Source organism: Camarhynchus parvulus, chromosome 2 (genome assembly GCF_901933205.1).
Source record: "Camarhynchus parvulus chromosome 2, STF_HiC, whole genome shotgun sequence".
In the NCBI taxonomy this organism is placed as follows: domain Eukaryota; kingdom Metazoa; phylum Chordata; class Aves; order Passeriformes; family Thraupidae; genus Camarhynchus; species Camarhynchus parvulus.
Genome location: NC_044572.1, coordinates 29,735,652 through 29,748,411, shown reverse-complemented (window position 1 = coordinate 29,748,411; position 12,760 = coordinate 29,735,652). Strand labels below are relative to the sequence as shown.

The window sequence follows — 12,760 nt, the reverse complement described above, 5'->3', positions numbered from 1 at the left end:
AAGCTGACTGAGCTCAATGAGTGGGAGCACACTGGTTCAATGAGGAGTGCAGAAGCGTGTGCTCTACATTGCAGAGATTGAATTGAATGTTTGGCTGGTAACTGCTGCTGCACAGGTCACTGGTTTGACTGCCAGGCAGCACAGATTGTGCCTGGGATGGAGCTCTGGCTTCACACTCCACTCATGTGTGGATGTTGAGCAGAAGAAATCAAGGATGGGCAGCTGATCAGATCCCCTTAGCAAGCAGGGACTGAGTAGGAATACTGAAGGCATCCAGCTTGGTTTTACACATTATTACAGTCATTTTCTTTCAGCATTAAACCTTAACAATGTCTTTTTGACCAGGGCTGCCAATATCTCTAGCAAAACTGACAAAGGTTGAAATTCTGACCTTCAAATATAGAGATAAACTGCTGAACATGATCCTGCTAAAGGGAACTCTCAGGTAGCTCAGCACTAATTGCAGTCTATTTGATAGAATGTCTACCCCTTTACACCTTACAATAATAAACCTGTGCCATGAAAAACACAATATCTCCGAACTTAAGAACACAATATCTCAAAAATATTTCCGTAATTTTGGAAAAATTCAATATTTTTGAGAACAGTAACCATACAGTCCATATAAACAAAGACATGGGAGAAGAAGAAGCAAAAGAGGATTGCTTCTGATTCTCCTGCAGAAGCTATTCAACGAGGAGGTAAAAGGTGATCCAATTCATTCCTTCTTTATGCAAAGGTGATGAATAAAGGAGTTTGCTTGTATTCATCAAGTTCAGTAAAATTATATCAAGCATCATATCTGAAAAAACAGGTATTTTAAAACTATAACTCCCAGCAGCAATAATCAGGTAGTTTAAACCATAGTTTTTAAATGAATAATTTTATTTCCCTCTCAAAAAAAAGAAAGTTTGTTTTATTTGTTAATTACACTTCTCTACACAAAGTAACCCTTGTGTCTTCTTATTAGGTTCATTCCTATCTTCAAGCACCAGTGAACTCTGCCATTCTTTGGGAACAAAAGCACCTCCAGTTCCAGCTTTCATTGGTGGTTTCTTTTTTCACTGGACATAAGCCAGACTCAGACTGTTCAAGGGGGTGTTAGCAGACACACACAAGACACTATTTATTTCCAGTCCTCATACAAGACACCTGATACAAGCTAAGATGAAGAGAAATGCAAGGATTCAGTGTATAAGCATGGGAACTTGCAAAAGAAAAAGTTGGAGGTGAGGCAGGAAAGCAAGGGGGAGGGTGGAAACACATCATTTTGGTTTTCAGCTCAAAGGTTCCTCTCATTTTTTCCCAGGTGAATGTGCTGTTGCTGCTACACAGAGGCCTGCGCAGCTCAGGTGTTCTGTGCTTAAATCACTGATTTTTAACCAACAAATTCCAGGAAAAGGACCTTCAATCAGGAGAACTGGTCGCTGCTGGTGAGCAAGTATTTCTCATTCTTAACTCTCCTTTAGTAAAGCACCAAGGTTTTGTTCACAAATGCCTTACAAGCCTAGGTATACAAAAAGACAAGTAATAGATGCATAGAGATTAGCTAGCAAATGTTTGTTCTGGCAGGGAATTGAAGGCAACCTATGTGTTCTTGGCTGTCCTTTTTTAATCTGAATCAATTAAATAATATTGGAATATGCAGCATCAGAAATATGGAATATTATATTTAAACTGCCTCCCGTCGCAGTTCCAAATCCCTCTTAATTTTCTATAGGATAATCAATTAATAAGCTTCAGATGATTTTACCTGTGATTTAAAGAGATTAACATTTTGATTTTTTTATTAATATATCTTGAAAAACTTCTTTCTACTACAAAATTACAATTTATTCTTTCCTAGCTTTTGCATATTCTAATGTACAACTTCTTCTCCAGCCACCTGAATAGAATGAATTTCTCTAATTGAGATTGCCAGTTATTAGAAATGGAGTGTTAATTTGTTAGCAAGAAATTTAACTGCTAACAGTGATTCTGTGATATGAAGAGAGCCATTAAAACAGTACTTTTCATGCCTCTCACTCCTAAAATACATGAAGCATTTTCTTTTGCCAGTGCTCAGGGTTGCACTTCCATACTAACATCAATTTTAAATGCAAGTTAGAGATTCTCTTTATCAGTACAGGCACAAATCTCTTGGGGATATTATTTTTTTTTTTGGCGGGGCAGGGGTGGAGGGTCATTGTTATTATTGTTCATCTGGTTTGGGTTGTTTTTTATTCAAGTTAAAGTAATTTCTCAGTGGGGCATCCTGAAGCTCAACCTCTGAAAAGTGGAATCTCCAGTAAGATGACTGATAGGTATTCTGACCTACATGCATTACATTTTTTAACTCAGTTGAAGCCATCTGATATCCACCTGAGTATCAGATTTTTAATGCCTAGAAGTGATTGTACTGGAATAAAGTAAACTTATCAATTAAAAACAATTTGGCTTTGTAATGCTTTTTCTCAAATCTTGCTTTTGTTCTCTGACTTTTATCAAGGTAAGAAGTTACTGAATTTCTTATAATGATCTTGGTCAGGAAGAGAATACTGAACCAGCCAGAAACACAGAAGAATTGTTTTATTTATTCAGGAGTTGAGCTGAAATTCAGTGTAAAATATGCAGTGAAGAGTGGGAATTTTTTTAAGTGGAAACTTAAAAAATTACTGCAATTTCAAAATTTTGGATGGATCAGTCAATTTAAAGAGTATTATACTTGGGACAAATTCTTGCCAATCTTCCTACTTAACTAAGAAGGATATTATGATACATTTTTTGACAAAAAAGCTCCAATGTAAAAAGAAATAAAAATCCTATGCTCTTACATATCACTGAAATTAAAAAACCTGGAGCAGTGTCTTGAAATTGCTGTGATCCAGTATTACAGCATTGTACTAGTTCATGAGAATCACATGAGAACTGTACCCTGCAGCTTCATTTTGACTGCTGAAAGTAGCATTGCACTGTAAAATTAAGCACCTCCAGTTGGCATTTTCCTCACAAAGGCAAGCATTTCTAGAAAAAAACCACAAGTGTCTCTGAAGTACAGATTGTTAGGATGCCACCAACATATTGATTTATGCTGCACCAAGTGACAAATCCATGTGACTAAAGCTATTTCTTTGTTTTCCAGTTTCCTTGCATTGGAAGGGAAATAATGCTCCATTCTACACTGGCCTTGTCCCTCCTGCTAATTGCAGTCACTTCCAACCTTGCCATGGCAATTAAAAAGGAAAAACGAGCACCTCAGACACTGTCAAGAGGTACTGTATGTTCACTGAATGTAGTTGCCTCCTTACCTCACCATATAGAGCAGCAAATATGTTTATTTTGAATGTGCATTTATAGAATGTGTATCTATATACATGCACACACATCTATATTTATAAAACATACATAGAATGCACATATACACTTACTGAGGTGCGTTTTCTTTAGTGTTAGGTGATGCTGTAATTAATATATGTTCTCATTTCACATCATTTGACTCCATCAGTTTATTAAGCATATGACTGAGAGCTTCATGTAACCTGAATATTTTATATAACTCATAGTGATCTAACAGAAGAAAATAACCTAAACTGAGTGTCTCAAATCAGGATTACATGTAGGACTATCAGTGAAAAAATATTCTTTCACAGGCCATTTGAAAGATATGTTCTTATTATGACCTACCATAACATCAGTTTATGGAACGTATTTTCTGCAGACTCATTTTTGTACACAGAACAGTTTGAACCACTGGTGGGGTTTCCTGCATGACTTTTTTTTTTTTTTGCTTTTCATCAGATATCCACTGCAAAGCATGACTGTGTGTAATTCACTTCCCTATGGTGCATAATTTTCAACCTGAATGTTAAATAAAGATCTTGTTTTAATTTATTTATATCTAATCAATCCTTAGAAACATATGCAGAAAACAAGCTTAGCAAGCTCTTTTTCCCTTCCCCATCTTTCTCCTCCTTTTGGGACTTTTCAACAACAACAAAAAAAACCCGTCCATCTCTCTTCCTAACCTCTTCTGCAGGCCGTGTATTGCCTGCAGATCCCACGGGATCTGAGTTCTCCCTATCCTGGCAAAATTGCACATCTCTCAGATGTTCCATCTGAGCCTAATTGCCCAGAGATCGTTTGACAAATCATACACCACCTGGACTAGCCTAAGAGAAATTTCAAAACACTTTTTGCAAGCAGTGTCCCTGGGGAAAGGTTATTATCAATCTGAGACATGTTGCCTAGTTTGCCTAGATCAGGATTTATTTTTTCCCAGTAAGCCTAAATGGACAAAATAGATAACAAAATCTTTTACATTATGTTAGATGTGGGGAAAAAAAAAACAAACAAAAAAAAACCCCAAAAAAAAAAAACAAAAAAAACCAACACCAAGTAAACTACATAGTCAGAGAAAACAGACGTAACTTTTCTAATTCGGATTTCAGGCCTATTGGGATGCCTTGAGCACTACACCTGTAATTTTCACAGAACAAGGGAAAATGCTTAAACATGCTGCAAAATGCCCCCAAAATACTGACTCGTGTGTGCAGTTACCTGCATCAGGAGCTGCCAGCAGCCAGGGCTGGGAAGGCACTGGTCAGCATGCCAGAGTCCCACCATCACCCAGACAGACCTGTGCACTGGAAGAAGACATGATCTAGAAGCATCACAAGCAATTGTCCTGTGAGAAATCCAACAGCAAATCTGGGCTGGGCAAAGCACTGTCCAGACAGCACAGAAGAAGCAGAGTTTTAACCTGGTCCAGGTCTGGAAACTGTTCCACAATTCCCATGAGAATTTTAGAACAATTGTCATGAATGGAGCCACACTGCCTAGGATACAGGGATCTACTATGCAAGGGCTGGCATCCTTGGGACCTGAACGCATAAAACCAAGTGGACAATTTTCTTTTTGAGATCTGCATATCCCCAGCTATGGATGAGCTACGGAGCTGATGTTTGGCAAGATTTTGTTTCAGTGGAGATTTTTATTTAACAACCATTCCTTTACTGAATTCTTTAAATGAAGGGCTTGCAACTTCAGGGATTGAAGTTACTTTGGAGTTAAGTGTATATCCCAAGACTGTTCTAATGACATTCATATTAAAGCTGATCTTATTTGAGCTGTTATATTTTATTTTTCTCTTGTTATATGCCAGCTTCTCTTTAAGTCCCAGGCTCTACATGAAATACTGAGCAGACAATATGAAGATAGAAAGGACTTGGTTGCTGATTTAGGGACCACTGAGCATTTAGAAAGATAACTAACAGTCTGTCAAAGGACTTGAACTGGATATACAACCAGCTGATATTTTTGGAGGAGTTGGGCTCTTTGGTTGAGATTTTTTAACCTTTTAGTGTATCTATCAGGGGATGTGAAATTAGCATATCCACAACTTTAGAGAACCTTCAACTAAAAACCCCAAATCTTATTTGCATACAAAAGTTAATACACAAAAACAAAAAAGAAAAAAAGAAAAAAAGGTATTTGTTATGAGTTACTTGCCTGGCCAGCAGCTAGTCCTTTTGTTTTATTTCTAGGGTGGGGAGATGAAATTACATGGGTACAGACTTATGAAGAAGGGCTTTATCAAGCAAAGAAAAGGTAAGACATTAAAAAGGAGCATGAAGACAAAGTTGTTTCTTGGTCTTGCTGGAATACACAATAATGAGACAGAGCAAAGAAACACCATGAGAGCTGATCTGCAGACCACCCAGTTAAATAAAACAGACTCTGTCTATAAACAAAAGGACTTCTAGGACTCATGACTCTGAAGTAACATCATGGGCCAATAATGTAATGCTGTCATTTCTTTGCCACAAAGGAGGTGTTGTCATTTAAATCATCAATCATAAATAGATACCATAAATTTTTAAACTACATCTATTGTGTTTTAATATCATGTACTTCTGATTACTTCCTTGAAATCTGTTACATTTACTCTTGCATGGTGATCTAGTGTCTTTGATGTTTCCCCCAACACTTTATTAGTTGGAATATGTTCATGATATATTTTCTCACTATCTTGATAGAAATGGAAGTTTTAAGCTGTCTTTTCTGAGACTCAGCTGCAAATATATTTGAGAATTCATAACAATACTTATTTAAATATCTTTTACAGTTTATTGTAGATCATAAAAGTGTAGCATAAGCTGTTGCTCAATTGAAGGCAAATTATTTGTAAAACAAAAGACAATTAATTTCATGTACCCTGTGTGAAAATGCTTAGAAATGAAAACTCCTGATATTGAAAGCAGACCCAGCATTAATAACCGACCTGCTGAACAGTAAATATAGTTTAAAAAATATGGGAGGAAATTCACAGAATTTGGTTAAGTTTTGACATTCAAAATATAAAATTTTAACACTTTATCAAACTACTTACAGAAGATAAGTAATATGCTATGTGGCTCTTCAAGCAACCTTAAAACACAAGAAACTTTTCATGGAAAGTATTTGATGATAAACCGAATCTTATAAAATCTATTTAATTCTAATTCATATAGATAATTTTTATTTTCTTAACCCTGGAGAAATTCACACCTAAGCAACATTAAATACCTACTCAACCTGATTATTTACTACCTGGGAATGTAATTATGGTGGATCTGTTATTTCTTTCTTCTAGAATCTCTTATTATAGACAGAATTCAGACATTTACACAGAAACTCTGTTTCTCTATTTCTTTCTTTTATGAAATACTATGCTCTTTTCCCTTGCTCAGAAATTTCTGTAATATTTTACAGAATGTTTATATGGTTTTACTGTGGGTTAACATAAGATTAAATGTAATTTGCCTTTTTCAGTCAGCTAGTAAAATCAACCATCTGAATACATGTCAAATGACCTAACTACATTTTTTATTATTATTAATAAAGTAACAAGCCACTGATGGTAATTCATCATTTGGAAGACTGTCAATACTGCCAAGGTAATTTTGATTTTTTGTGTGTTAAAATCTTGTGAATATTTTTATAAGAAACTGAACCTATCTATATATTTACATTGCACTTACTGAAAATCATTCAGAAAAATAGGTAAATGAAAAGTGAAAAATTTATTACCATTATTTACAAAAACTTCACTATGAAACTACGCAATAATCAACATGAAAAATTCTCACTGCAGCTGTACTGCTATCTCAAATGCAGCGCTCAGTTTAAATTAAGAGGCACAGATTGGCTACTGACTCATTGAACAGATTTAATATTATTTAGCTCTCCTGAAATGGTAACTAAAGAAGGAAGCAAGGACAGGGCTGCTGAAATTGATCTAACAAGAATTTTCTGAGAATAATGCACTTTTGTCAAGCCAAGACATGGTATCCATTGAGACAACAGGCTTCATAAATAACAGAAGAGAGCTTCCATTTTCATAGCCAGAGGTTGCACTGCCACAGGCCAAAAAGCCCCCAAAAGCAGAGATAGAGGCCTGGAGTGTGTCCTCAGGAATGTGAATCAGCAGCGACAGGAACAATGTGGCCCAGTCTCTGGCCAGTGTGGTGCCCAAGCACAGATGGACAGGCAGCATTTGAGATGGATTTCAAAGTGATCCTGTCTTTTCTAGCGCTGAAGAAAGCTTTCGCAGAAAATGAAGAAATACAGGAAATGGCCCAAAATAACTTCATTATGCTGAATCTCATGGTATGAAGGGTTTGGGGTGATTTGACTGGTATTGTTTCATGGTCTGTGTTTTCTCTTTCTTTGATTTGTTTTTCATGTCATTTTAGATAGTATATCTGACATTTTAGTTATTTAAGTAGAGGCAATTGTGCATGTGTATTCACACATGAGTAGTACCTATCTGGTTTTGTCTTCTGGTACAAGGTTAGTCACAGTTAGTACTATTTCAGCAAAATTTACAGAAACACTTTAACAATTAGCCTTAATTTTTATACCAGCATGAAACCACAGATAAAAACCTGTCACCTGATGGACAATACGTGCCTCGAATCATGTTTGTAGGTATGTAAAATATTTATGTATCATCAAAGTTGTTATATCTGAATTATGCCGCTGTTGTCCTGTGGGGACATCAAAGCGATTCATTTTGCTGAAAGAAAATCTCTCTGCCTCTGTTGTATACTTTGACTCTTGTAAACTTCCTCAGATTACAGATATATCCTGGAGGGTACTAATTTGGATTTGAGGGCAGGACATTTAAAACTCTGTTATTATCTGAGCTTTTGCTCTTCCTGCCTCTTGCTAGTGCTGTTACAAGACAAAGTTTAATGAAAAAGTCAAATATCTTACCGAATATAGATGGCTATAAAGTGGACATTACCACAGAATAAATCAATAGTCAGTGGCATCTAAGGATTTATCCCATTTTAAAGCTGACTTCTGGAATGTACCAAATTAATTATGCCCCAGAGTGCCTGTTCCTTCTCACTCACTGTACAGGGAGCCTGGAGTTGCTCCATGATGGCATTCAGAGTTCAGCTCACATCCAGACAAAGAGCAATGTAGTTTCAGCAATCAGTAAATTAATAAAAAACTTGGAAGAGTAACTGAGAGAAGAGAGATTTACAACAACTTATTCCCACTCTGGGAACATTAGGAATCAGAAGATTTTCATTCTGAAGGTTCTAGGTAAGTCATGCTATCTATTGCCATAGATAGGCGTGACCCCCACTATGTGTGCATCTGGTCAGATTACCCTCTTCTGATGTAAACTCAGAACCTGTAAAACAGGATATTTTCCTTTAAATATGAATGTGTAACCTAGCACTTAAAAATAGCTGTGTACAATAAAAATGAACTCTAGCTTTCGTTCAGGATTTCTCCACGTAAAGAGCAGTTGTTTGGAACAGAGCAGAACAGCCTCGTAATTGCTGTGTTGATGAAATCAGAAGTAGGGCTGCCAAAGTAATGCTACACCATCACCCTTGGCTGTTGTGGGAATGGAAGGCAGTGTTTAACCCAAACACTTTTTCAGACCCATCTCTCACAGTAAGAGCTGATATCACAGGAAGATACTCCAACCGGCTGTACACATACGAGCCGCAGGACATGATGTTCCGTAAGTGCCCCTTGGCCCTCTGTATTTCACATTGTAAGCAGCCAGATACCCCCATCCTGACCACTTGTGCTTGAGAATCCACTAGGATCTCAAAGAATAAATTCCTTGTGAGAGCCTTTGCAATAAATTATAATGGTCTAACCTGTTCTGGCAAAACAAACACACGCATTGTCCCACTGAATTTATTGGGACTACTCAAGTAAGAAAAATTGAAAGACCATGGGTGAGAACCTTCAGGATCAAGATCTGAGCAGTTTTATGGAGAATGGTGAAAGTCACTATGCTCAAAAGTATCTGACTGTACAATGTAAATAGCCAGTGGTGGGAGGGAACCAGTAAAGAAATGCAGGTGGTTGTGTCTGTACCCCTAGCAGCCATAAATCAGAAAGGAATGTGATTTTTCAGGTTGAGCCAGTTCTTACTCTATGCCATCTATTTGACACCAATGCAGTATCTCACCACAAATACACACTTCACATCTGATTACCAGCTTGCTGTTGAGAAATGGGGAGTTGAAGGGATTCTTGTCAAATCCTTTAAGTTAAACATTTTGATGAATGAAATTTTTACTTGCTGCTTTAGTATCAATCTCTAAAATAAAATGTGTGACCATAAATCAATCTCATTGTGAATAATTTACTAAATCAAAATAGGTCGTTATTTTTAATTGTACAAATGTACTTCTAATACATTTTCACAGTTCTTATTTATTTTTCTTTCAGTAATAGAGAACATGAAGAAAGCACTACGCCTCATTCAGACAGAACTGTAACCAGTAACAGTGAAATGACCATAACATCTACGGGTGAAGCTGCACCTCTCTGTCTCTACTTGCAAGCTGAACTTTTACCAAGCAGATTTGGTATATCAGATTTCATAAGAAATGCATTTGTACAACTTGGAGAACAGAAATAGAAAGACTAAAGCACCCATTTGGAAAACATGAGGAGAAATATATTAAACACTTTGAAATTAATTATCTGACGAACTGAAAGTGATGGTTTTAAGTGCAGCAAATTTAAGCTGTATTTTAGCAATCCAATTATGACTCTTTTAGTGAGCTATGACTTCTGAAGAGGAGTTATAAACAATCTTTTTAATGTCTATTTGCAATTTATTACATGAGTTAATATCTGCATCTTGCCTACCCATTTTAACTTCTATTGCAAGAAGCTTATTAATTCTTAGTGTACCCCTGCTTTATACAGTCAATTTTCATTAAAGGAAAGGAAACTTTGCTGTCAAATCAGACCAGAAAGCTCATACTATAAATTTTCGAATAGCTTACATACCCAAACCAAATCCACAAAAACAAACAAACAAATAAATAAACAAACAAAACCACCCCACAACAACAGTGTTCTGGGCTTAGCTTTCCTTTGTATAATCCTTTAATTTTTGTTGTGGTAGCTGAAATGGAAGAGACTGATCATGCAGTCTCAGTAAGGTGATAATAATCAAAAAGCAGCTACATGTTTTGCTGCAATAAAGATACAGTGAAGCAAGAGAGATGGAAGGATATAGACCCAGAACTCCAAACCTGAGTCTAAGTGATGTTTGTAAATTCTGGCATGAGAAAAATGAGGAGGTCTATCCTAGCTCTTGGCATTTAAATGTCATTTCAGTCATGGGAAGCTCATCCCAGGCCATTCCCTCTTTTTCTGCAGCATTCCACCATAAAGTTGGCAGCTTATTAAGGGAATCTGGACATCCAAAATCTTGGCAAAATTTTCGCAGGATTACTGTATGCAAGGGTGGACACCTATTTTGAGTAAAAAGATAAAGTCAGTTGAAATGGTTTACTATCCCAGCAATGTGGGGTTTTGTTAGAGCAAAAATAGTCAGCAATTCACCTGCAGCAGGAGCGTGTATGTTATGTTACATGTAAATGACCTGTGTCATTTTTTTTGTGCCACCTGTGTTTGCTCAATGCTGCCTCTGTACGTATAACAGATGAGACAAAGTTCTCTGCAGGAAAGCTTTGCTAATTCACAATACCTGGTATTAATATGTCATGAGTGAGTTATATGGCACATATCCACATGTTCATAACTATGTAAAATTTGAATATAAGCATATATTCCAACAGAGTGGAGATAAATGACCTGTAGGTGAAGAGAAAAAAAAATTATTTCAGTAATTAGAAATGTACTGTCTTTATAATCAGCATGATCTTTTTAACCTATGGGAAAAATGCTAGAAGTAAAATTAAACTGCAAATCTCATTCCTTTGATTTGTGCTGAGCTCTGCTCATTTATATCTTTATCTGCTCCAGATTTGGCAAGATTTCCCTGTCTGTGGTCATACCCTCTTTCGAGCATGCCAGAGATATTCTGGAGAAAGGAATGCAAACTAGCTGCCAGAGATGACCCAGGGCAGCCACAGCAGCCATTCATCTTCCTTTTCTCCAGGCTAAACAACCCCAGTACCCTCAGCCACTCCTCATGGAGCTTTGTGCTCCAGACCCTCCACCAGCTCCATTGCCCTTCCCTGGACACGCCATGCCTTATTGGCCTCGCCTCAACCCTTACCCATAAACATCAACCCTGCCACCACCATCACCAAGCTCTAGGCCATCCAAACTCCCCAACATACAGGGCCTCTCCTTCCTTGCCTGTCCCTTTGGAAGAGTTTACAGCCATCCAGTGCAGCGCTCCAGTTGTGCCAGTCAGCCCACCAGGTTTCCATGATGGCAACCTACACCAGTTTTCCTGATTCCCAGTGGCTTCCAGTTCCCTCTGTTTGTTGCCTGTGCTGTGTGCATTGTGTAGATGTGCTTCAGCTGGGCTATTGATCCTGCCACAGTTTTGAGGGGAGAAGCCCTAATTCCTACATGACCATTCCCAGGTACTCTGCGGTTTCTAATACCAATGACCCTTGTGTCTCTGCTGCCACATGGCTCTATCCCCTACCTCCACTGAGAGAACAGACCAAAGGACCTCACCAGCACACTGTCCCTCAAACATTTGTGTGACACCACCAGACTTAACCCCAGGGAGTCTGCTTTTACCCCCTCCCCTCTTCAAATCCAGTTTAAAGTTCTTTATTCCTTTAGTGGATCCATTCAGAAGCAAAGAGGTGGCTGTCAAGAATGCACAAAGCTGGAATCCCAAAGGATTTGTACAAGACCACAGTCCAGATCTTGCTTGATCTCAGGAAAGCTTAACTTCATATCACCTCAGTGCTGTAAAAGGAAATAAATGGTAGAATTACCAGTTACTGAAATTGTGGAAGAAGCAAGTAATTCAAATCTTAGTCCTGGAAGGCTACTGTTTTTCCGCTCCTTTTTGGCATTTGCTATTGAGCCAGCAGACAGGAAACAAACTATGTAAATTAAACAAAATACATAACCAAATCTTCAGAACAATGCAGTGATCATGACTCAATTGTCAGACAAAAGCTAGCCTTCAGATTTACACTGCAGTGAATGTTATTTTAACATTTGAAGCAAATCCAGATTCATTTACAAAGGAATTATTGATAATGATTGCATCTGTAACCTTGAACAGTATTTGCTGCTGTGGAACTTTGTAACAGCTTTAACAAACCACTCATTCAAGCAGAGAGTAGCCAATTTCTAGAGATGCCACAGGCACATGAATTATGCCGTGTCAGATGAAATCTCTTTGCAAAGTCAGTAAAGAGGATTTCACCCTCTTCTTTCCTTCTCAAATCCCCATAAATACCATACTGAAATCTGTTCCCAGCCACAGCCTTCAGAAATGGGACTAAATCTTTGAGATTCTTAAGGACTC

General features: G+C 37.5%; 1 protein-coding gene across 2 annotated transcripts; it reads left to right on the top strand.

The window, feature by feature from the left end:
* Nucleotides 1-1,140: 1,140 nt before the first annotated feature.
* On the top strand, nt 1,141-11,151 carry AGR3 (anterior gradient 3, protein disulphide isomerase family member). Of its 2 annotated transcripts, XM_030970979.1 has the most exons (9): nt 1,141-1,229; nt 1,310-1,433; nt 3,122-3,251; nt 5,523-5,586; nt 6,862-6,914; nt 7,550-7,626; nt 7,884-7,947; nt 8,921-9,004; nt 9,727-11,151. In XM_030970979.1, the coding sequence occupies exons 3-9, from the start codon at nt 3,146-3,148 to the stop codon at nt 9,774-9,776; spliced, it is 498 nt and encodes a 165-aa protein (XP_030826839.1). In that variant the 5' UTR covers nt 1,141-1,229; nt 1,310-1,433; nt 3,122-3,145; the 3' UTR covers nt 9,777-11,151. The 2 variants fall into 2 exon arrangements, with proteins under 2 accessions (XP_030826839.1, XP_030826840.1); XM_030970980.1 differs by lacking the exon at nt 8,921-9,004.
* Nucleotides 11,152-12,760: the final 1,609 nt, after the last annotated feature.

Bases quoted from the DNA above. Each gene is read 5' to 3' on its own strand.
- AGR3 (XM_030970979.1), top strand. From the start codon at position 3,146: ATGCTCCATTCTACACTGGCCTTGTCCCTCCTGCTAATTGCAGTCACT. The intron at 5,587-6,861 runs GTAAGACATTAA...TTATTAATAAAG, and splicing joins CTTTATCAAGCAAAGAAAAG to TAACAAGCCACTGATGGTAA. The intron at 7,627-7,883 runs GTATGAAGGGTT...TTTTTATACCAG, and splicing joins TCATTATGCTGAATCTCATG to CATGAAACCACAGATAAAAA.